At 41.3% G+C, this 26808-nt stretch overlaps 1 protein-coding gene across 2 annotated transcripts in view; it reads right to left on the reverse strand.

Moving 5' to 3' along the window:
- LOC126094780 (scoloptoxin SSD14-like) overlaps positions 1-26808 on the reverse strand; it is a 108224-nt gene that overhangs the window by 44111 nt on the left and 37305 nt on the right. For both annotated transcript variants that reach the window (XM_049909341.1, XM_049909349.1), the window contains exons 2-4: positions 12583-12765; positions 11584-11804; positions 4300-4498 (exon numbers count right to left, since the gene is read on the reverse strand). In XM_049909341.1, the coding sequence (XP_049765298.1) occupies positions 4300-4498; positions 11584-11804; positions 12583-12758 (596 nt within the window). In that variant the 5' untranslated portion in view covers positions 12759-12765. The remainder of the gene's footprint in view (positions 1-4299; positions 4499-11583; positions 11805-12582; positions 12766-26808) is intronic.

Raw genomic sequence — 26808 nt, forward strand, 5'->3', positions numbered from 1 at the left:
AAGTGGCGCCAAAGGCTCCAGATAGCCTAAGTAGGACACTTCTCTGTCCTTGTCTGGCTGATGCTTTGTTGGTGACCGTGTTCTGTCTATGTGCCCATGTGCTAGCTGCGAAACTGCAAACTGATTCGAAGAGCACACAGTGGTATGTCCATATTACTGGTAGAGGTAATTTGCTTGCAATCTGTGACCTGCCTGTTCCTCACAATGTATATGAACTGCAGTCAGCACTAGGCAAGATGACACACTACCTTCAGTTCATCCCAAATGCCACTCAGATCATGGCACCATTGTGTCACAAAAATGTACCTTTTGTATGGACTAAAGACTGTCAAGAGGCATTTCAGAAATTAAAAAATGCCTTGCTCAGTGACAGATGTTTAATACATTTTGACCATGCCAAGCCAGTAGTTTTTCAAGTCTACACTTCTTCCTTCAGAATTGGCGCTGTGCTTTCGAACAGAAATTGTGCATAAGACATACCTATTGCTTTTCCCTCGCAGTTGTTAACTCAGACTCAGTGCAATTATTCTCAAATTGAAAAAGAAGCTCTCCTCTTTGTGTATGGTGTGACAAAATTCCATCACTATTTGTATGGTCACAAGTTCTATTTAGTGACAGATCACAAGCCTTTGCAGTCCTTGTTTTATCCACCAAAGCCAGTTCCTACATGCACTGCTCAAAAATTGCAGTGATAGGCTTTGTTGCCTTCACAGTATTAGTATGAAATTGTGCACAGACCTACGGAAAAGCATGGTAATGCAGATGCCTTCCAATTGGCCCAGATTTTGATTTTGATCATGTGCCACATCTTGTTGCCAAATTGATGTGTAGGACTCTGAATTGCTGGAATTTTTTTCCTTGCACTGCCTAAAAAGTGCACAAGCCACGGAAGCACACCCAGAGCTCAAGATTTTATTGCATTACATTTGCACGTCTTGCTCTTACTTATTGAACAGTATCCAGAACTCAATTGCGCACCGATATTTTGCATGTCGCATAACCTTTCAGTTCAACAGGGTTTATTCTAGTTCGAAATGACAGCGGACAATCACATGTGCTTATGCCCAAAGTGTTGCAAAAGGATGTGTTGTGATTGCTCCACCACAGACATTAGGGAATTATTCACAGTAAACAGTTAGCGTGATGGTACTGTATTCTGCAGGGTTTGGATATCCATATTGAGCAGAGGATGTCATAGTGTCATGCATGTCTGGAAACCCAATCAGCTCCACCACAAACATTCTCAGATTGGCCTAAGACTCAATTGCCATGGCAACAAGCGCACATAGATTTTGCAGGACCATTCTGGAACACTCATTGGCTCACTCATAGTTATAGACTCTTTTAGCAAGTTTATATTTGCAGTGCCTATGGCTTCTACCACATCACGTAGCACCATTCAAGCACTGTCCTCCATATTTTGCATACAAGGTTTGTCAGAAATACTTGTGTTGGAGAACAGACCACAGTTCACTTCAAGTGATTTTGAACAGTTTTGTGAACAAAGTAACATTCATCTCTAACAAGTGCTCCTTTTCACCCGCAGTCCAACGGAGAAGCAGAATGCTTTCTACACACTTTTAAGCAACAGATGGCTATGCTTTGCACCACGCACATATGGGTACCAGTGCTGCAACTATTGCTCACCTACTATCGCTCCCACCTGCGAAACAGACCATCACTGGCAGAACTTCTGCATGGCCACCACCGTCGGACACTGCTACACTTGCTACACACACTGCAGCATCCAACACTACCAATGGTCCACAGGTATCACTTTGAGTTACTTGATTCTGTTCATTTCAGGGTTTATGGCAACAGTGGGTGCCGGGAAAGAGGTGTGATCCAGGAATACATTGGCTCTTCTATGTACTCAATTGCAGGTCCCAATGCTCTGCAATGCTGCCACTAGAACCAAATTCACGCATGTCATTTGCCCCATGATTCTGCTGCTTTTCTTCCCCCAGATTCACGGCTTTACAGGACCACATGGCCTTTGCAGCCATCTGCTGGTGCCACGAGGGCACCTCAGGAGGAGTGGATGGAGTCTTCGACCCCACCATCCCCACTTGTTGACCCCATGGACCTGGACCCACTATCACCATCATTGCCCCAGTCATGCCTTCGGGCCTGGGCGTGTGCCCTGGCAGCAGTTTTCTGGAGGATGTTCCTATTGCCTCGCAAGCCAGATGGCGGGGTACAGTCAGGAGTACGCTGTCCTCCATAGCTATGGCTCTCGGCTCATCACTACATCTAGCGTCCTGCCCCCCTCCCTGTTGTCATTCACAGCCTCACTACGTGACAATGGTGTGGCATTTTGGGAGGAGTAATTTGCTGGCATACGTTGTCACCAGCACACCAGGTAGCAAAGAGGTTGTGAGAAGAAACACACCTATCAGGAGAGAGGACAAATAGAGACTGGTAAGTAATGTGCCACCAATGCCCTCTCAGCTGCTAGTATTTAGATCACTGCCATGGACTGGAGGGCCCAGTCAGTCATGCAGTGAGTCAATGAGTCGAGTCATCAGTCGCAGCCCAGTCATAGTTAGCTCAGCCTCTAGCTCAGAGTCAGTCAGTACCTAGAGACCAGAATAGTGTACACAGCAGGACTTGTACTTCACCAGCAGTGAGGCTAACAGGGACTATTATCGAAGAGCTTGTACAACAACAATTAGCTTAAGTTAAGAAGCTTTCTTATTCTTATGAATAAAGAACCCAGTTAATACATGCATGCAGTTTGTGTTATAGAAAGATGATACTGGCCACCAAACAACATCCTCTCCTTGCTTCCCATGGTACAGCTCCACAGGGGCAACAAGATAACACAAAAATAATGATTATCAATAATAAGTCTCACAGCATTAGATCATTAATATCTTTTTAATGTGGCTTCAAGAAATACTTTTGCTTCTGTGTTTTATCTACACCACTGGATATGATCTGAATGCAGAGGGAAACACACACATTCATATTTGTGTGTCAGCACTCCGCCATTCCCTTTGTGATTATCTCCATATCAATAAAAAGTATCTCATTAATTTATTGTTGCTGTGGTTATACTCAACGTATAGAGACAGAGTTCATTGTGTGGAATCAACTTTCATAATAGGTTCCTTCCTTACACATTGCTATTGCCAACGGACATTACACCAAGACAGACACAAATTTGAATACAGCAAACAGCCACGTCAATAACTACATGGACAGTTCATAGCTTTGTGAAAAAAATGTGGGGTAAGGGAGAAGTGAACAAGGATCGCCCACTTGGCAGTCTAACACCTTGATCACACAACCATGAGGTGTGGCTTTTCTAAACCTCTCAATGTTGTACATCTTGAGCTTGTACCGTTCGCTGTTTCTATTTTGTTTCTTTTTTCATGGTTCAGTACACCTTCTTCCAGTTTTCGTGCTTGATTTGTGTTCAGATTTTGTCAGACTATCCACTGGGCCATCTTACCACTAAGTCTGAGGAGGATATGATGGGGAGTTTCCTCTGTAAGGGTCACAAATGATTTTAATTATTTTGATAGGAAGGAATTATGTTTCATAAAGCTGCTGTGATTCACAAACCTGTTCAAAAGAGTTTTCACATGAATGTATTTTAATGAAATAATATTTTTTTCTGTTTTGTAAAAGAAATTTTCATTATATCAGTTCTAACTGATGAGATGTTTTTATATGCTATAATCTCCATCTCTTCTCCCACCCTACATACTTTATAACACATACATTTATGCTGCAACATTATTCTTTCTTTTTACAGAATTTCCATTGGATATTAATAAAAAATTTAATGTGGATGAAGATAGATTCTATATGCAAAGATGTTCCTTTTCATGTTGGTAACTTCTCAAAGATATACCTGTTGAATGGTAATGAGGATCATCTTTCTGAAAAATATACCTGGATGTTATGTCATGAAAGATAAAATGTGAGGGTTTAGAATGTCCTTGACAAAATCTGAGCCATGAGAGCATTTAATTAGTAGTGGTGGTGTTTGGAATTTACATCACATGGTTCCCCACACCAAGATTCCAGTTATGCCAGTATTTCACTTGACAACATTCTGATAGGATATGCCTCCATTTCTCAATTAATTTCATTTCCCATAAATCATTGGCATGTCATTTCTAGTAAGGAGTGAATCTAAATTCTTCTCTGATAATGACAGTCTGTTTTACTTTCCATTATTACAAGTATATCACATTATAACTGGCTATGCAACACTATTTTTATCAGTGTGTTATTGTTTCTGCTTTCTTAAGTCAGACTCCGAAGGCCTGTGTAAATGTCACTTACCTGAGTGTCTCACTTTTTTTAATGTCGTCCTCATTTGACTTAAGAAGTTCTGCTAAGTTGGAATTAACCTTGAAACCTTCCTGGCAGATTTTAACTGATGGATACACAAGATCTCTCCAGGTTACATTCCCACTTTTATAGGTATTAAATGCTTCCCAGTAACCTTTCAGCTCACCAGGCACAGCAGCAGCCATCCCACCTAGAATTATGCAGTCAACAAAAAATTTCAGTGAATATTATGTGTGAATAACAGAATGACAATCAGAGAAATGGACAATATTCACCATATAGTTTAAGTACACCCTATCAAAAAAATATAACAAAATACATATATGATTTGTGACTTTTCTGTTTGAAACCAAACATTGTGTTATAGAAACATGTGATAGGGAACTGTTGTCTGAAGGAGGCTGGACTAGAATATTTTTGAATAATCAAAATGTACAGAAGGAATGGTCTGTGCAAGAGTACACGTTAAATCAAAGAAGTGTAGCAAATGTTCATAGTAGGCTATGTAAACAAATGAAGTAGTAAAAGTAATAATTCGCCATTTATTTGAGATGTCGAGTGGTCTTTACTCATATAAACAAGACTGAAAAAAAAAAAAAAACAAAGCTTCTGGATGAAATTCTTTTACAGAGAAATAATACAATAGACACAAACCTACCTATATAAACACTTGACTTCATTGTCCTGTTGCTGCAGCTTGACTTGGGGGAGGGTTTAGGCTGGATGAAGTTAGACTAACAGTTGGGAGAGAAAGAGGGAAGCTCCACTCTTGGCTACAGCTAGTTAGTTAATTAGTTAATCAGTTAGTTACTTGTTCCATAGGACATATTCACAACAAACATTATGCTGTGGAATGTGTCAACACAACAAACACACACATTTCACATAAAAGATGAAAACTACTTACATTCAAGAATTCCTCTATTGCATAGAACAAGTAGTTGGAGAGAAATGTCTTTAATCTACACTTGAAAACATTTCTGCTATTTGTCAGACATTTTATTACCTTGGGTAAGTAGTTAAACAGATTATTTTATAGCTGCATATTTCACCCCTTTCTGTGCCAAAGTTAAATTAATTGAAGGATAATGTCATAATTTTTCTTTCCAGTGTTGCACTTTTGAGTATGTGCTACTTTCAATCTCAAATAGATTGTTAATAACAAATTTCTCAAGAAAATAAATGTACAGTGAGGTTGTGGTTAGTATTACCGGATGCTTTACACCAGAGCAGGTGCACCATTTTTCGTAACATGATCAAGCACAAGGCGTAATTTGTACACATATAAAGTATAGCAACGTTAATATTGCCAAGGTAAACATGTATGAGTGAAATCACTGTTCAATCTTAGTTTAATTAAACAATGATAAAATAAACTTATATAATAAGAGCTAAAGCACTGTTTAATTAAATAATAATGAAATAAACTTTCTTTCATTATAGCACTCTGCATCACATCCGCTTATTCGATTAGTAATTATCTGGTAGACAACTGCCATATTGTGGAATTGTGCTTGTCAGCTGGATCATTTTTTTGCATGGAATGTAAATTTCTTCTCACTTAACTCATTGTTTATTTTATATTACTGCTGCTCACTGCTTTACCACTGTGTTTGCTGAAGCATTAATGAAGGTCCCGTAATTGTGCAGCAAGAATGGAATGGTGCAAAACAATTTTATTTATGGTTGGTGCACCTTATACATAGGTGTATCTGCTTGAGAGTTGAAGAAATGACTTCAAGCTGTGTCCATGGGAACCCCATATGTAATTCTAATTACTTTCTTTCCTGCAATGAAGTTTTTCCTGTGTGAGTAGTTCCTCCAAAATATTATCCCACAAGACATCAGTGAATGATAATATGCAAAATATGTTAATCTACTGACTTCCATATCCTAAAAGTTGGTGACTATTCCTATGGTAAAAGTAGTCAAACCCAGTGCTGTGTGGACAGCAGTTTAATAGGGTTAGTGGTCATGTGCAAATTAAAGGCCACGAAAAAGTTGCTCCAGAGCTGGTATATGACATGAATGCTTGCACATGTGGTTCTTCCTCTGATACAGTAGCAAATGCTTGTGACTGAATTAGATTAAGCTGTGCTGTCTGATTGCATAGAGAGGTCTTGGATCTGGATCTTCCACACCCATGTGGCAAGGCTTTGGAAGTAGGTGTGGCACACAGATGAATCAGAATATCTCATAGATTTCTGAGCCAAGTGATAGAAAATGCAGGGTCATTGTGCAAGGGTTTCGCAAAGCAGGATCATGTTGTGATAGTTGGTGGAGCAGGAAACAGTGTTGACAGGGATCAAGGCTGCAATACTGAGTGTGACCTGGTAAATGTAGCATCTGCAACAAACCACACAAATGTTGACTTGGTTCCTGCTTTCATGTGCTATGATCAGCCCCAATTGATCATCTCTTTCAAGAGGTGTAATATGGAGTTACAGCTACTTTGGGCAGCTACTTTGTCAGGCACGGGTTTGGTTCGTGTTGATACTATTGGCAGATAGGATTTCATAAGGCATGGCCTGCATCACAATAGGAAAGGGAAAAAGGGAAAGGTACATTGGCCGGGCTGACAGCAAAATCATTAAGGGGTTGGGGGGGGGGGGGGGGGGGGACCACTGAAACTCATGAGAGTACCTCTTCTTTAGGCTAATATCAGTGTCCAATGATTCAACATTGAATGAAATTAAGCTTAATGAGAAGTTCAGACAGACAGGTACTAGAGATGTTAAAATATCACAAGATTCTTGTAAAAGTACAGAGAAAAATAATGTTAGTATATTGCTTCAGAATATCAGGGGATTAGAAACCAAAGTAGATGAGCTTCTTGTTCATTTAGGATACTTAGAAACTCAGGTTGGAATAGATGTAATATGCTTGCCTCAACATCATATAGTCATAGTAATGGAAAAGGTAAATGTAGGTGGATATAAGCCTCCAGCATATGTAAGTAGAGGAACTGTGGAGAGATGAGGAGTTACAATATAAAAATTCATCATAGTGTAAAAACGTTAAAAATTTAAAAAATTGTGTAGAGCAACATACAGAAGCATGTACCTGTGAGCTTAAACTAAACAATGGTACTCTGTAGCTGTGTAGGTCCCTATTGCGAAATTTTTAGCTATTTCTGGAAAACATGGATTCTTTGTTGTGCTGTCTGACAGACAGAGGGAAGCAAATTATAATTTGTGGGGGATTTCAATGTAGATTTTTTGAAAGAGTCTGATAGAATGAATGACCTTAAAGTATTACTTGGTTCTTTCAAGTTGACATCTGTTATTGATTTTCCTACTCGAGTAGTAGATTACACACTAATAGATAATGTTTTTATAGATCAAGATAAATTTAATCAAATGAAAATTTTACCTGTTAAGAATGAGCTTTCTGATCATTATGCACAGCTAGTTACAGCATGTGATGTAGCTTCATACAGTAATGCAAAACAGTACTCCAAAATAGTGCATTCAGTTAATGATTTAACAGTTGACAATTTTACAGAAAGCTTGCAATAGTTAGACTGGGATGAGGCGTACCAGGAAACTGATGCTAATTTAAAATTTAACTTATTTACTGATATCTTTGTGAGTATATTTGAAAACAGTGAACATAATTGTAAGAAATCATCTAAAAGCCATGGCTTAGTAAATGGATAAAAATATGTTATAAACAGAAAAGTGAAATGTATCTTACCGCTAGAAGGAGTACTGATCCAGAAACAGTCAAACATTATAAAAACTACTGCACTGTCTTAAGAAACATTATTAAAAAGTGGAGAAGTATGTGCATTATGTCTGACATTAGCACCTCTGATAATACTGTTACAACAATCTGAAATATTATTAAAAGGGAAACAGGGCAACACTGAGCACAGGAAGACCATATTTCTATCAAACTCAATGAAAAGTTTGTTAACCAAAAGTCAGAAGCACAAAATATTTTTAATAATCATTTTTCAAGTGTTCTACAAAAAATGAGATCCAGCTGTTCATTAGAAAATGCAAGGCTGTATATGGAAGAGGCAATACCTAGGCAATTTAATGAAATTAAAATTCAACCCAACTCTCCTAATGACATTAGGAAAACAATAAATTCACTCAAAAGTAAAAGCTCACATAGAATTAACAGCATTTCCAACAGTGTATTAAAAGCTTGTTCCCAACAGATAAAAAGGATTCTCAGCCACATATGTAGCTGCTCACTGAAACAAAGCATTTTTCTGGATAGACTGAAATATGCTATTGTTAAACCATTGCATAAAAAGGGGAATAACAACTCCCACCCAATCTCACTTCTGACAGCTTTATCCAGAATTGTTGAAAACATAATGTATACAAGAGTATCAAACAACGGAAAATCCAGGATGCAATGTAACAATACGAGAGAAGGAAAGTTGCTACTCACCATATAGCAGAGGTGCTGAGTCACAACAGGCACAACAAAAAGATTCACACAATCATAGCTTTCGGCCATTAAGGCCTTTGTCAGCAGTAGACACACATACACACACGCACATACACTCACGCAAGTGCAACTTGCACGCACATCTGCAGTCTCATAGATTGCACTTGCGTAAGTATGTGTGTGTGTGTGTGTGTGTGTGTGTGTGTGTGTGTGTGTGTGTGTTTGTCTACTGCTGACAAAGGCCTTAATGGCCGAAAGCTATGATTGTGTGAATCTTTTTATTGTGCCTGTTGTGACTCTAAGGTATAAAGAACTGGTCCTGCAGGGTTCAGTCTTGGTTCCCTTATTGTTCTTAACTTTCCTTCTCTCGTATTGTTGTATACAAGAGTAGCTTTACATATTTGTAAAAACGAAGTACTAACAAAATGTCAATTTGGTCTTCAGGAAGGCTTTTCAACATAAAACGCTATATATGCCTCCACAGATTAAATATTAAACCCTCTGAATAACTGAATATCACCCATTGGAATTTTTTGTGATCTCTCAAAGGCTTTTGACTGTGTGAATCATGAAATTTTCCTAGGTAGGTGTAAGTATTGAGGTATGAGTGGGACAGTGCACAAATGGTTTAATTCATACTTGTTTGATTCATATTTCACTAGAACAATGTAGAAGTTTGAAAACAACAGTACAGATAGTCTGCAAAACTCTGCAGGGTTCTCTAAGGTATAATGGGTCCCACAAGGTTCAGTCTTGGGTCCCTTATTGTTCTTAATACACAGGGTGTTGATTTTAACTGAAGACACTGAAATATCCAGAAAACTACACATTGGATAAAAAAAGTTATAATTCATATTTGTTTGTTTTGGAAAAGGACATCCAATGATACCACACACAACCCCCCACTCCATCCCATGTGTAGGAGGTGGGGACAACTTTGAACTCTTCAATGGGAACCCCATTTTTTATTGCAGATTACAGTTCTATGAAAAAATCTACATACATTTTGTTTGAGGCATTCTCTTCATTTCATCATACATGGCACTGTAATTGGAGGAACAGAAAAAGGTACACAATCATAATTTACAACATGCTACTCAATGGCCCTTTAATATCCAATGGCATGTGGGATGCCATCTCCAAATTGTGAGTGTAGGAAAGGCCAGTATTTCATAACATCTAGTTGGAAACCCCATTTGCATTGTTGTATTCCTCTAACATATTGAACAGGGGTCTACCTAACATACCACCATGGCAACGTAATGAACTGTGATGTATCATAACTGGAAATACACTGTGACCAGAGTTCATCTATCATGCAGATGTATAACAGACAGTGTCTCTAAACATTACAATACAGGGTGATTCAAAAAGAATACCACAACTTTAAAAATGTGTATTTAATGAAAGAAACATAATATAACCTTCTGTTATACATCATTACAAAGAGTATTTAAAAAGGTTTTTTTTTCACTCAAAAACAAGTTCAGAGATGTTCAATGTGGCCCCCTCCAGACACTCGAGCAATATCAACCCGATACTCCAACTCGTTCTACACTCTCTGTAGCATATCAGGCATAACAGTTTGGATAGCTGCTGTTATTTCTCGTTTCAAATCATCAATGGTGGCTGGGAGAGGTGGCCGAAACACCATATCCTTAACATACCCCCATAAGAAAAAATCACAGGGGGTAAGATCAGGGCTTCTTGGAGACCAGTGATGAAGTGCTCTGTCACGGGCTGCCTGGCGGCAGCTGCAGACAGTGCTTGAACCAATTTCAGACGATAACGTTTCATAACTAACCTTTTTCGTAGGACTCTCCATACAGTTGATTGTGGAATTTGCAGCTCTCTGCTAGCTCTGCGAGTCGATTTTCCTGGGCTGCGAACAAATGCTTGCTGGATGCGTGCTACATTTCCATCACTCGTTCTCGGCCGTCCAGAACTTTTCCCTTTGCACAAACACCCATTCTCTGTAAACTGTTTATACCAACGTTTAATACACCACCTATCAGGAGGTTTAACACCATACTTCGTTCGAAATGCACGCTGAACAACTGTCGTCGATTCACTTCTGCCGTACTCAATAATACAAAAAGCTTTCTGTTGAGCGGTCACCATCTTAGCATCAACTGACGCTGACGCCTAATCAACAGCGCCTCAAGCGAACAAATGTACAACTAAATGAAACTTTATAGCTCCCTTAATTCGCCAACAGATAGTGCGTAGCTCTGCCTTTTGTTGTTGCAGAGTTTTAAATTCCTAAAGTTGTGGTATTCTTTTTGAATCACCCTGTACTTGCACTGTGTTATTGCCTGCACACCTACCTATCACTTGGAGAAATGATGTGCAAGTGGACAATGACTGTTGCAACCACAGAAGAGAAAACTGAAATACATCCTGATTTGTGAAGAATGTAGGAGAAACGCAGAGGCTGCTATTTCCTTGTACACCGGGCATTTTCCAGAGAAAGCTTTCTCTTGTTTGTTATTTTACAAGGTTGTGAATGACTTTATGTCTAATGGCAGTGCACAGACCAGCAAAAGGAAATGAAGCAAACATGTTACAGTAAAAGCTGATGAAATAGCTGTACTAGTGGCATTACTCTAAATGCAACTATTTATGTTGTGGTGTTAATGCCAAGCTACGCATAGGATGGTATTGCCTAGCCCAGCTGCTGCTAGTCTCAAGATATGAGACTTCAAGACAGGATGAACACAGTGCAAAACAGGAAAGGGGAATGTTGCAAAGGTTTCAGTCAACATTATCTGACCACTTACACTTGCAAATAATTGATTAATACATAACATGAAAGGATGTGCTGAAATGGCAGCTATAAACAAGTTGAAATCCTTAGAAGAGGCTTACCATATTGTGAAAGTGTAGAATTTCCATGGAACATGTCTGTATAGGAACTTGCAGGTGCTGTTTCACGTGCGTTTAATGTCACTGCAGTCTGGTTCTCTCGAAAGTAAATTGTCATGAGGAAACCGCCCCCTATTCCCATGCTCTGCAGAAAGATCACTCCCTCGCAGAAGAGTGCAGCTATTGCAGCCTCAACAGCATTGCCTCCCTTCTGCAATATATCACTGAAAAGACACAAAGATGCAGAATTTTTAATACTAGATTTACAAGTCACTGTAGCAAATAAACAGTCAAAGACACAGTTAAAATGAGCATTGTGATAGAACAAAAGCAAAGTCTTCTTGTTATGCTCTGTTGAGTAGTTAAGAATGAAGAAGTTAACATTAAACTGATTATAAAAATTGGGCAAAGCTGCAGACACACACACAAAAAAAAAACATAAGGTAATAGATCTTAAATAGCCATTTACTGTTTCCATATGTTGCGGTCTGAGTTTAATTAGTAATATATCCCTGGTATCTGACAGTGAGATCAATACTTTGTGGTATCCACTATGAATGACTTGTGTGGCACAGTTAAATGAGCCAGTGGCCATCACATTACCCTGGCTGCTGGGCCAATGAGCTTCTGCAAGACACTTTGAATCATGCTGTACTAAAGTCTCTACCGCACTTACAGCTTACTTTTGTCACCTGACTGCTTGCAGGCTGCAATTGGACTAGATTTTTGATTGGTGTTATATGAGTTATTGATGGATTGGCTTGACCATGGACAATCTGAGTTATTCTCTTGGTGTGTTCTGCAATTTGTAATGACCAGTGTGAACTGGAATTGTCAAGTATTAAGTGATTACAGTGTATCCATACTTTCTGCGTAATAAGGAATTTGCTGCACTATAGCACGTGCCACAGTTTTTGAATACAGTATCATATTCTGTCATCTTGTGGGTGTAAGAGACATAATATAACATCTTAGAACTAGATTTGTTAGCTACAGACCCACCTTCCAATACCTGCACATAGATACCCGTTGGTGGTGACGGCTGCTTGATTATAGATGCCCATGATGGAGTCTGAGGGTGGCAGCGACTTCAAACCATCACTGTGTTGAGTTCGCAGAGCATCAGCCAGCTGCACCAGAACAGCAACCAGCGCTAGGCTGATGAATGCCTTCTTCATGTGTAAGCTTGAGGTAACGGCAAATAAGGTTTTAAATGAAACGGTGAACTGGTTCAACATTAATGGTCTTATTTTAAATTACTGTAAAACAAACTACATTCAGTTCCACAAAACATCCAAAGATGAGGAAATATTTGTAAAGGTAGGTGAGCAGACAATAAACAGGGTAGATTCCTCAAAATACCTAGGCTTGCATATTGATAGCAAACTGAATTGGTCCAACCACATCGTGGATCTGTGCAAAAGACTAAGATCAGCAACATATGCATTGCGCATTGTTTCTTCTTATAGAAATATGGAAACCATGAAGTCAGCGTATTATGGTTACTTTCATGCAATTATGGCATTTGGAATTATATTTTGGGGAAATCAGCCACTGGATAAAAAAGTACTGTGTGTACAAAAAAGAGCCATAAAGATCATGTGTGGAGTCCATTCTAGAGCCACATGCAGGAATCTTTTTAAGAAGCTTGAAATACTTACATCCACTGCGCAATATACACTCCTGGAAATGGAAAAAAGAACACATTGACACCGGTGTGTCAGACCCACCATACTTGCTCCGGACACTGCGAGAGGGCTGTACAAGCAATGATCACACGCACGGCACAGCGGACACACCAGGAACCGCGGTGTTGGCCGTCAAATGGCGCTAGCTGCGCAGCATTTGTGCACCGCCGCCGTCAGTGTCAGCCAGTTTGCCGTGGCATACGGAGCTCCATCGCAGTCTTTAACACTGGTAGCATGCCGCGACAGCGTGGACGTGAACCGTATGTGCAGTTGACGGACTTTGAGCGAGGGCGTATAGTGGGCATGCGGGAGGCCGAGTGGACGTACTGCCGAATTGCTCAACACGTGGGGCGTGAGGTCTCCACAGTACATGGAGATGTTGTCGCCAGTGGTCGGCGGAAGGTGCACGTGCCCGTCGACCTGGGACCGGACCGCAGCGACGCACGGATGCACGCCAAGACCGTAGGATCCTACGCAGTGCCGTAGGGGACCGCACCGCCACTTCCCAGCAAATTAGGGACACTGTTGCTCCTGGGGTATCGGCGAGGACCATTCGCAACAGTCTCCATGAAGCTGGGCTACGGTCCCGCTCACCGATAGGCCGTCTTCCGCTCACGCCCCAACATCGTGCAGCCCGCCTCCAGTGGTGTCGCGACAGGCGTGAATGGAGGGACGAATGGAGACGTGTCGTCTTCAGCGATGAGAGTCGCTTCTGCCTTGGTGCCAATGATGGTCGTATGCGTGTTTGGCGCCGTGCACGTGAGCGCCACAATCAGGACTGCATACGACCGAGGCACACGGGGCCAACACCCGGCATCATGGTGTGGGGAGCGATCTCCTACACTGGCCGTACACCACTGGTGATCGTCGAGGGGACACTGAATAGTGCACGGTACATCCAAACCGTCATCGAACCCATCGTTCTACCATTCCTAGACCGGCAAGGGAACTTGCTGTTCCAACAGGACAATGCACGTCCGCATGTATCCCGTGCCACCCAATGTGCTCTAGAAGGTGTAAGTCAACTACCCTGGCCAGCAAGATCTCCGGATCTGTCCCCCATTGAGCATATTTGGGACTGGATGAAGCGTCATCTCACGTGGTCTGCACGTCCAGCACGAACGCTGGTCCAACTGAGGCGCCAGGTGTAAATGGCATGGCAAGCCGTTCCACAGGACTACATCCAGCATCTCTATGATCGTCTCCATGGGAGAATAGCAGCCTGCATTGCTGCGAAAGGTGGATATACACTGTACTAGTGCCGACATTGTGCATGCTCTGTTGGCTGTGTCTATGTGCCTGTGGTTCTGTCAGTGTGATCATGTGATGTATCTGACCCCAGGAATGTGTCAATAAAGTTTCCCCTTCCTGGGACAATGAATTTACGGTGTTCTTATTTCAATTTCCAGGAGTGTATATTCTCATTGATGTGCTTCATAAGGAAAGAAAAATCCATCTTTAAGCTGGATAGTGCATATCACAGTCACAATACTAGAAGGAAACATGATATCCACTATGAACAGCCAAATCTAAGTATGGTGCAGAAAGGAGTCCATTTCAGTGGCTCTAAGTTTTTTAATGCCCTCCCTTCAAGAATTAAGTGTTTCATAGATGATGATCTCCTGTTTAAAAAAACCTTAAGGCAGTTCCTATTGCAAGGATCATTTTATACATTAGAAGAGTTCCTGAACTACAGTGTTTAACATCTCTTGTATTGTAAATTGCAAATGTATGCCCAAATTTGTATTTGTAATACCAAATATTTTCATTTTGAACATATATTTTGCAATATTTATTTCTTTGTAACACTTATTATTTTGTAATCTTTATCTCTCTCTAAAACGTATTTTTGTAGTGGGACCTAAGTTACTGTTCACTGTTTTTTGTTTTGTAATCTCTATCTATATCTAAAATGTATTTTTTTTTTTTTTTTTGTAGTGGGACCTAAGTTACTGTTTACTGTTTTTGTTTTGTTTTGTGTATTACCATAAATTCTGGCCAAAAGCTTGTAAAATTGACACGTTCCATATCCTGTGATACTGTCACAACATGGATCACCGGAACAAGAGATAAATAAATAAATAAATAAATAAATAAGTACCGATAATCTAAGAATAAATTGAAAGAGAAATTTCTTTCAGTACAGACAATGTCGAGAATCAATACTATTGAAACTGAAGTATGCAGTAAATAAAATTCCATCTTTGCCATGATGATGTTCATCAACAGTGTTATGAGTTTCAATACACGTATTCTCATTCTTCCAATAATTCGACGTGTTGCCTTTGTGCGAGACCGCATGTACAACTTTCGTGTGCCAATTTGCAGTTCTAGATTCGCATAGTTTACTGTTCATGTCGCTTCTGCATAATCTTTGATTGATCACATCAATAACTGTTTCTGTTGTAATATATTGTGACATTTTGAACATTCGTGAGTGCCGCAGCGAACTTGTACTGTCATCGTCAATTGTAGGCTTACCCCACTTAATTGTGCTCTTTCAAAATTTTTGAGAATAGTAGGCCGATCATCTATCAGAAAAATTGTTCTCCAATTTCATTGTATAATTATGTGAGAAACAGTTTATTTTTGAGAATTTTTCGATGTATATGATACTATATTTTCTTAAGTTACCAGTACAAGAGTTTTCTGTTTTTGATATGTAATCTATTTTATAGCAAATCAGCATTTGTGATTCACAGTTACTGCCAAAGAATACAACACCCCTGAATTTCATTGTGTATCAATGCAAATAAATGAGTGTTTTAAAGAATTTTTGGAAGCTGCCATTGTCTTTTGCGTAATCTATGAGTCATTTGTAGTAAACTGCCGTTTGTGATTCAGTTACTATAGCAGATATTCTACCTAACGTATTGTATTACATCCAGTTTTTCCTTAAAGAGGAGTAGCCCTATACATTATCTATATTTAACTTAAATTAACTCCGTTTTCGAGTCTACTAAAAGCTATAATTAACCTCAAAACGTTCTTGGAAACAAAAAAAAAAAAAAAAAAAACCACACAGGTTTTTGTGTTGCCTTAATGGAACTCTTGTTTTGCGTATTTTCTTCCATTCTTATTGGGATTTAGCAACTCTTTAGCTCTACAGGTTAAAAGATAGTCAGTGGGCTTAATTTAAAGTTAATTGTTCACTGCCCTGTAAATCACTGTACTAGTAAAAATGCAGCCCCACTGTGAATGCTGTTCTTAAACTTCTCCACAGTTTTCGTATTTATGTTCAGAGGAGAAGTAGACTGGATTATAACTTTATTTAAACGTTTATTGGTGAGCACAAACTAAAGGCATTTTTGCACAACTGCATTTATATTTTAAATCACATCTCACATCTATTACACATCGACTCAAAGATCTATTAATGACCAAATTTGACTTTCAGTAATTAAAGACATAAAAATTCCAATTCTCCTTATGCCTATAGAATATCGGCCCAGCTGTGGAGCTGGCTTCGTGATTTCCCGTCAGAAAGGTCACAGTTCGCAGTAACGACGGAAAGTGATCGAGTAAGACAGAAGTAATATCCGGCGTTTACCAAGGAAGTGTTGTAGGCCATCTTTTGTTCAAGTTGCTGTCATTTACAGTCTTGTAAAGTCATCAGATGACCAAAACGAATTGCAAAATGATTTAGATAAGATATCTGCGTGGTGCGAAAAGTGGCAATTGACTCTAAATCAAAATAAGTGTGAAGTTATTCACATGAGTACTAAAAGAAATCCGCTAAATTTCGATAACGCGATAAGTCACACAAATCTGAAGGCTGTAAATTCAACTAAATACTTAAGAATTACAACTCCCATAGAATGCAAATTGTTAACGGATGAATAAAGAGGCTGAACTAAACTTAATTACAAATAACCTAAACTGGAACGACCACATAGATAATTTTGTGCGTAGAGCAAATCAAAGACTGCGATTCATTGGCGGATCACTTAGAAGGTGCAACAAGTCTACTAAAGAGACTGCTTACACCACGCTTGTCCGCCCTATTCTGGAGTCTTACTGAGCGGTGTGGGATCCGCATCAGGTGGGACTGACGGTTGACATCGAGAAAGTTTAAAGAAGGGCAGCTCGTTTTGTATTATCGCGAAATAGGGGAGATAGTGCCGCAGACATGATACTTGAATTGGAGTGGCAATCATTAAAACAAAGGCGTTTGTCGTTGCGACGTGATCTTATCATGAAATTTCAGTCACCAGTTTCCTCCTCCGATTGCGAAAACATTCTGTTGGCACCCACCAACATCACGATAAAATAAGAGAAATCAGGGCTCGCACAAAAAAATTTAAGTGCTCGTTTTTCGCGCGGGCGGTTCGGGAGTAGAACATTAGACAGCTTGAAGGTGGTTCATCGAACCCTTTGCTAGGCACTTTATTGTGAATAGCAGAGCAATCACGTAGACGTAGATGAACATCAACTGGCCACATCCAATTTCGAAGTCAACCAACGCTCAGAACTTTTATAGCCTGTGTTTAAAGCGTACCCAATTTGCAACCTCATAGGGACGAAATACATCTACATCTACATCTACATTTATACTCCGCAAGCCACCCAACGGTGTGTGGCGGAGGGCACTTTACGTGCCACTGTCATTACCTCCCTTTCCTGTTCCAGTCGCGTATGGTTCGCGGGAAGAACGACTGTCTGAAAGCCTCTGTGCGCGCTCTAATCTCTCTAATTTTACATTCGTGATCTCCTCGGGAGGTATAAGTAGGGGGAAGCAATATATTCGATACCTCATCCAGAAACGCACCCTCTCGAAACCTGGCGAGCAAGCTACACCGCGATGCAGAGCGCCTCTCTTGCAGAGTCTGCCACTTGAGTTTGTTAAACATCTCCGTAACGCTATCACGGTTACCAAATAACCCTGTGACGAAACGCGCCGCTCTTCTTTGGATCTTCTCTATCTCCTCCGTCAACCCGATCTGGTACGGATCCCACACTGATGAGCAATACTTAAGTATAGGTCGAACGAGTGTTTTGTAAGCCACCTCCTTTGTTGATGGACTACATTTTCTAAGGACTCTCCCAATGAATCTCAACCTGGTACCCGTCTTACCAACAATTAATTTTATATGATCATTCCACTTCAAATCGTTCCGCACGCATACTCCCAGATATTTTACAGAAGTAACTGCTACCAGTGTTTGTTCCGCTATCATATAATCATACAATAAAGGATCCTTCTTTCTATATATTCGCAATACATTACATTTGTCTATGGTAAGGGTCAGTTGCCACTCCCTGCACCAAGTGCCTATCCGCTGCAGATCTCCCTGCATTTCGCTACAATTTTCTAATGCTGCAACTTCTCTGTATACTACAGCATCATCCGCGAAAAGCCGCATGGAACTTCCGACACTATCTACTAGGTCATTTATATATGTAGATCTCATCTTTTAGACGTGGAAACATGCCCTGTCAACATTCGTTTGCGTCACACATCACCTTCTTGACTCTCCTATTTTTTCCGTCGGTGTAGTAGCTTTTAATGAAGGAGATGAGGCCCGAAGATCCACAGGAATTTAGGAGCTTCGCCAGAATGGATGTACCTTGTCGACTGTATGTGACGGGATTCGCGCAAGTGATACAGCAATGAGAAACGCTATTTTACAATAGTGCGATCGCAAAGGCACAGAAAGGCTTTTATAGTTCTCACCAGTCGCGGCCGGCACAACTGTTGTGACTCATCCGGTTATTCTCTCAGAACTATCCCTCATGGCGTGCTGAACTAATATAAATGATGCGATCAAATCAAACACATGCGCTACTTCCACCAGTTAAGATGATACGTACGTATATCAAAAGTAAAATTATATGCTCTTTTACGTAAAAGATATAAACTCAGCTTGAACTGTTTGCAGACGTACCTCGTTATGGTACAGCGTGTCTAAAGGATCATGTAGACACCTTTCCTTGCTGTGTGCCTCTATAAGCACGGTTATACTTGCTATGTTCCATTCCGTTTCTGTGGTGGCACAATTTCAACTGATGCGCTACACAACGTTTCTTAACGGCAACACAAAAAAAAAAAAAAAAAAACAGTTTTCGTTTGTTTTATTACTGTTTTTATACAAAATTTCTCACTGCAAAACGTGTAAATATCTCGCGCAATAGCCAAAGGAGTCCCCCCAAGAGCTCATGTAATGATCGACTGCTGAACACACGTGGAAACAATAAGAAGCAGAAAACCCGCTTGAAATCTTGCGTTCAGCGCGCGCGCGCACACACATGTAAACGGAGGTGCACCTCTTCTACTGCGCATGTGCAGATCCACGGCGGAACAGAACTGATCCGATTCTCCCCGACGGATAAACCATCTGCTGAAATCACAGTTTCAGCCCAAGGCGACTAGAAACAACTTCATCCAGTCTGCCTATAGGCGGCAGGTCGTCTACACCTAACTTGTTCATACAGCGTGTTTCAAAAATGACTGGTATATTTGAAACGGTAATAAAAACTAAACGAGCAGCGACAGAAATACACCGTTTGTTGCAATATGCTTGGGACAACAGTACATTTTCAGGCAGACAAACTTTCGAAATTACAGTAGTTACAACTGTCAACAACAGATGCCGCTGCGGTCTGGGAAACTCTATAGTACGATATTTTCCACATATCCACCATGCGTAGCAATAATATGGCATAGTCTCTGAATGAAACTACCCGAAACCTTTGACAACGTGTCTGGCGGAATGGCTTCACATGCAGATGAGATGTACTGCTTCAGCTGTTCAATTGTTTCTGGATTCTGGCGGTACACCTGGTCTTTCAAGTGTCCCCACAGAAAGAAGTCACAGGGGTTCATGTCTGGCGAATAGGGAGGCCAATCCACGCCGCCTCCTGTATATTTCGGATAGCCCAAAGCAATTACACGATCATCGAAATATTCATTCAGGAAATTAAAGACGTCGGCCGTGCGATGTGGCCGGGCACCATCTTGCATAAACCACGAGGTGTTCGCAGTGTCGTCTAAGGCAGTTTGTACCGCCACAAATTCACGAAGAATGTCCAGTAATGCAGTAATCGTTTCGGATCTGAAAAATGGGCCAATGATTCCTTTGGAAGAAATGGCGGCCCAGACCAGTACTTTTTGAGGATGCAGGGATGATGGGACTGCAACATGGGGCTTTTCGGTTCCCCATATGCGCCAGTTCTGTTTATTGACTAAGCCGTCCAGGTAAAAATAAGCTTCATCAGTAAACCAAATGCTGCCCACATGCATATCGCCGTCATCAATCCTGTGCACTATATCGTTAGCGAATGTCTCTCGTGCAGCAGTGGTAGCGGCACTGAGGGGTTGCCACGTTTGAAGTTTGTATGGATAGAGGTGTAAACTCTGGCGCATGAGATGATACATAGACGTCGGCGTCATTTGGACCGCAGCTGCAACACGGCGAATGGAAACCCGAGGCCGCTGTCTGATCACCTGCTGCACTAGCTGCGCGTTGCCCTCTGTGGTTGCCGTACGCGGTCGCCCTACCTTTCCAGCACGTTCATCCGTCACGTTCCCAGTCCGTTGAAATTTTTCAGACAGATCCTTTATTGTATCGCTTTTCGGTCCTTTGGTTACATTAAACCTCCGTTGAAAACTTTGTCTTGTTGCAACAACACTGTGTTCTATGCGGTGAAATTCCAACACCAGAAAAATCCTCTGTTCTAAGGAATAAACCATGTTGTCCACAGCACACTTGCACGTTGTGAACAGCACACGCTTACAGCAGAAAGACGACGTACAGAATGGCGCACCCACAGACTGCGTTGTCTTCTATATCTTTCACATCACTTGCAGCGCCATCTGTTGTTGAAAATTGTAACTACTGTAATTTCGAAAGTTTGTCCGCCTGAAAATGTACTGTTGTCCCAAGCATATTGCAACAAACGGTGTATTTCTATCGCTGCTCGTTTAGTTTTTATTGCCGTTTCAAATATACCGGTCATTTTTGAAACACCCTGTAGTAGGTGTTTCGTGTAAAACCTTATTCAGCGGATGCTGCATTTCCGCTTTCCCTGCATGCGGTAGAAGTCTTCGGCAGGTTGCTTCTCGGAACACCAATCACTTCGGCTGCCTTGGTAACAGAAGCCACCATACAAGTACCAACAATCTGCCCACGTTCGAATTCGTTCCGACACAATGCACTCCCAACAACACAGAACAACTGGTTGTAACAGCGACTGCCGCGACTGATGCTCGCAACGTTTTGAGCACATTGCAGAGGTGGCGTTCGTGATCAAATATAACAGCCTAGTGGCCGAGCGGTTCTAGGCGCTACAGTCTGGAACCGTGCGACCGCTACGGTCGCAGGTTCGAATCCTGCCTCGGGTATGGATGTGTGTGATGTCCTTAGGTTAGTTAGGTTTAAGTAGTTCTAAGTTCTAGGGGACTGATGACGTCAGAAATTAAGTCCCATAGTGCTCAGAGCCATTTGAACCATTATAACAGCGGAACCTGCAGGCTTGGTTAGCAGCTGCGTTTATGTTCAAGAACGCATTTCTCTCGGCGTTTCCATACTTTTGTCCCGTTCCTGTTTGTCGGTAGATTCTCCCATTTGCGGCCCATACCACTGCTTGGAAGATTCTCCCTTCGTCTTACACAGTGGTGAAAATCAGTATAAATGCAGGGTTCCACGAAAGTAGTATTGCAATGTCTGAACCATAAATGTGGTGTCACCGCCAGACACCACACTTGCTAGGTGGTAGCCTTTAAATCGGCCGCGGTCCGCTAGTATACGACGGACCCGCGTGTCGCCACTGTCAGTGATTGCAGACCGAGCGCCGCCACACGGCAGGTCTAGAGAGATTTCCTAGCACTCGCCCCAGTTGTTCAGCTGACTTTGCTAGGAAAGGTTCACTGACAAATGACGCTCTCATTTGCCGAGACGATAGTTAGCATAGCCTTCAGCTATGTCATTTGCTACGACCTAGCAAGGCGCCATTCACATTTGTTGTTTATATTGTGATGCCTGTACCGTCAGACCGATGTTCTCCAATTATGGCTTAAAGTACTTTATTTATTAGACTCAACTCCGTTAATTGTTCCAGACCTCACGCCAGTCTGCGTGAGCTTAAGCATGTGCCTTTCGGCTTCCTCCAAACTCCGTGAATTGGCTCCTGCCAATTCACAACAATAAATGTATCGAATTTACTATGAAAGTAGCAGATACATATAAGACGTAAACAATCATAATGGAATTACAAAGTTTATTTCATAACACGATTAACTGAAAGGCGTTTGCATTTATGGATGGAAATTAGTATAAATGCACTCACTGTTGTGTTATTCTGCTGTTAGTATGAGGGTTGCCCAGAAAGAAATCCACCGCATTTTTTTTTCTTCAACAATTCTTTAATGAACATAATGAGAATTACACACACAAAAGAATGGTATTTTATCTACACGCCCAGTTTTTCCACAAAATCTCCATCCCGTTCTACGGCCTTCCTACAGCGCGAAACAATGCCGTGTATGCCCTGTCGGTACCAATCCTTGTCCTGGTGGTAGAGCCAGTGCTCCACTGTGTCAATCACCTCCTCATCATCCTCAAAATGTCTTCCACGAACGGAATTCTTTGAGGGCCCATAGAAGTGGAAGGTCACTGTGTCGTGTCAGGTGTGACAGCTGTGGATGGTCTCCCCGACGGCTGCAAATCGTGCAGCTACGCCGAACCGCCTTCTGATGACCTCACCCTCCTTTCCCAGCGACTAACTGTACTTCTGTCGACAGCAGATGCTCCATAGACTTTCCACAAGTGTTTGTGAATATTCCCCACAGTTTCTTCCTCTGCAGTGAGAAATTCCATGACGCCATATTCTTTGTAAAGGCGCGTTTACACTGAGTTCGCAACATTGTTCGTGGCTAGTAATGGACTACCGATGATCTCAACATGTTGGCAACATGTTCACAACACAAAATCAGTCTTCCACGGCTGTGTCGGTAGAGATCAAAGAAACATTGTTCGTGGCCTGCTACCATTAAATTCCGCTACGCAGCGCTAGTGTTCGTTTGCTCTGAGTGAGTGTTTTGGTGTTTGTTTTGCTGGAGTGTAGTGGTGCGTTTATTTTATGTCCCTTCATTTTAATTTGAAATGGAGTGGTCACGAGACAAAATTTTCCAGCTGATGTCGCTCTATGAGGCAGAGGAGTGCCTGTGGAATGTACGTTGCGCAGGTTACAAAAATGCTGAAATCAAACATGATTCATTACAAAAAGTTGCTGTGGCGCTTGGCACCAACTGCAGTGACGTGGACAAAAAAATTAAATCTCTCTTGTCTCAGTACCGACGAGAGAAAAGAAAAATAGAGGAAAGTAAAAAATCTTGATGTGGTACTGACACACTTTACGAAACGAAGTGGTTTGGATTTAAATATCTACGTTTCCTGGATGATATGGAACTATTTGAGATTTGGCTGGTTTTGATAGGAGTCTCCTGATGTCAGAAAACGTAGACTAACAGCAAGTCTTTGGTTCACAGGGATTGCTTTCCCGAAATTTCTGACTTTCCTTGAAACAACTGGTCCTATAATGTTCAACAACATTTCAAAATCTGACGGCGACATCCTACTGAAGTTGCGAAAGCCAGAACCGTCTTCCAAATTCAGCTCACAAAGCATGTCATTCCCGCCACATCTTCTATAGTATGTTTTGGTCCACCGAAGACGACTACATCTTTTTCTTCGGCTGTTAATTTCGTTAAGTATTACTAATGCAGCACCAAATGTCATTCATTCTTCCTCTTCACTTGACATAGCGTATCTCTTGATGTTAATACACAAAGTAACCTATCAGTTCACCGCAGCAGACTATGCGAATGCGTAGGAATGTTGGTAGCTAGTGTAAATGGGAATGCGAACAACGAACAATGTTGCCAACATGTTGAGGGAACAAGTTGCACACAATGTTCCGAACAAAAACATGTTCTGAGCTCAATGTAAACGCGCGTTAACGTAGGGGAGCCTACATCGCATACAGATGCCATGTTGAAACTGTCCTGCAGCTACGCTATCTGTCGGAAGTGACGGAAACTTGGCGCTCTCACTCAGGATACTTCAAATAACACATACGTAACGTTTCACATACTACCTAGCATTATTGGAGGCTGAGAAAAAAACGCGGCGCATCACTTTCTGGGCAACCTTCACACTTTGTCCAACCTTCGTTCTTCCTAATTACCTAAAAAGTTCTCCTTGGCATTGATTTTGTTAGGATTTGTAGTTCTTGCAGTGGAAAACTCGCCCATTCTTCTCGTGTTGTTCTCTTGAGCTCCCATACGGTCTCAGATTGCCTTCCATTGCGATAAACACTCATTGTAAGTATTCCAGAAATATATTCCACGGAGTTCGAATCCCAGCTACGAGCAGGCCAAAGCAAGACATCGATATCTTTGTCTTAAAAACATTTTTTGGTTCAAGCAGAACCATACACAGTGCAATATCTTGTTGAAACATTAGTCTTTAGTCCCCTAAGTCCTCATGCATTCTAATCAATTCTTTATCTAGCATCTCAGTGTACATGTTAGAGTTCATTAAGTTTTCAGCCAAGTAATGTGAAATTCACCTTTAGCGCAGAAGGCTGCCAAATCATAACACTTCCATCACCAAAATTTCTCGTCATTCTTATCTTCTTCTACATTGAAATCGAGCCTCCGCATCTAAATTAAACTCCTTCTCATCACTGACCATCACTTTATCCCACCTTGAAGTCCATGACGTATGGTTTTCAGCAAACTCCAATCTAGCCTGTTTATGGTTGGGTGTTAAGGCGAGTCTCTGCAGTCGTTTCTTGAACGCAAGCTGTTCGCCACGTGACAAAATTTTTCGTACACGTCTGACAGTTACTGACAACTGTAAATCAGCAACAAGTTGAGAATAACGCTTTGTGGCCTTCGCTTTGCGCAAAAGTAATCCTTTCTATGCTTTAGACGATTTTCTACTTTGCCCATATCTTCCGTTCTATCCACATCGTGCTCCCAGTCTAACGAAATTATCAATCACTGTACTTGAACAGTTCATCTTCTTGCCAATTTGACGATTAGAGAGTCATCTTTCCTTGTATGTACCAATCTTTGCTTTTTCATCACAAGATAACAGCTTTCTGCGTGGAATTGTGACGATCGTGTTATATATACACAACGTTCATTGTGACTAATGGTGTTTGTTTCCTATCTGCACTAAAGGAACGTACGCACGTACTAAGACCGCACAGAGCCAACTGCCTATATACTATGTAACACCGTTGACCTCCTGAACTGTTTATGTCTTTTTTTTATACTGTGCTGCTGACGTCAAATGCCACACCATTTGGCAGCATTTGTCGGTATACCAGATTTAACACTATTGCATATATATGGTGTATCAAAAAGAATCATCTGATTTGGCACGTCTCTATTTCTGAAACTAATAAACATATGCAATGAATTGTTTTTTGATGAACGGTAAACTCAAATAGTTTTGTTTTCATACCTTTTTAAAGGTGTTCAATACGCCCCTCTTGAGATGCATGGCATGTGTCAATGCGGTATTCAAATTGTTCCCACACTGCAGTGAGGATCTCTTGAGTTACAGCATTCACAGTTGCTGCTATGCGATGTCTCAGTTCATTCATTGTTGTTGGTAACGGAGGCACATTAACAAAGTATTTTAGAAGCACCCACAAGAAACAATCACATACAGTCAGACCCGGTGAGCGTGGAGGCCAATAATGTAAGGCTGGATCATTTGGTCCAGTGGAACCGATCCATCGTTCAGTAATACAGGGTGTCCGAAAAGTCTTTCCCTGATTACATAAATTGATAACGCAGGCTAGAAGTAAGATACAAATATGAAACTTGTGTCGAATTGTTTACAACTATCAAAGTTTTTTTTTCTGTTTTAGGTTCGCAGTACGTAAGTAGTGGATGAGGTGCAGTGCCCAAGGAGCCATGTTAACCAATCAGGAGAAGGCACAGTGTGTCCTGTGGTACCATGAGACACGGTCACCAACCACAGTGCGGAGACACGTCCAGACAACATTTGGAAGGAATCCACCTGATGTCAAGAGCATTAAAGCCTGGTATGAGAAGTTCAAGAACACAGGATCGGTTACTGACCTTCCGAGGTCTGGTCGACCGAGAACCTCAACAGACAGGGTGGAAGCTGTAAGGCAGTCTTTTCTGCAAAGTCCGAAGAAATCGGTGCGCAGGGCCTCACGTGAATTACAGATGCCAAAAAGCTCTCTCCATGACATTTTACACAATCGTTTATTGTCTCGTGCATACAAAGTGCAAATCGTTCAGGCCTTGTTGCCCAATGACAGTACACGTCGATATGACTTTGTGGTCGAAATGCTATCACGTATTGAGGACGATGATTGTTATCTCAGACGAATTGCCTTTTCCGACGAAGCGACCTTTTTTGTCAGTGGAGTAGTGAATCGCCATAATGTGCGCATTTGGGGTTCACAACCCCCTGGCGAGGTCATGGAGTGCACCAGAGGTGAATGTTTGGTGTGCGCTATTGCACGATCGAATTATCGGGCCATTCTTCTTCGC

The sequence above is a fragment of the Schistocerca cancellata genome, chromosome 1, assembly GCF_023864275.1.
Source record: "Schistocerca cancellata isolate TAMUIC-IGC-003103 chromosome 1, iqSchCanc2.1, whole genome shotgun sequence".
Lineage (NCBI taxonomy): Eukaryota > Metazoa > Arthropoda > Insecta > Orthoptera > Acrididae > Schistocerca > Schistocerca cancellata.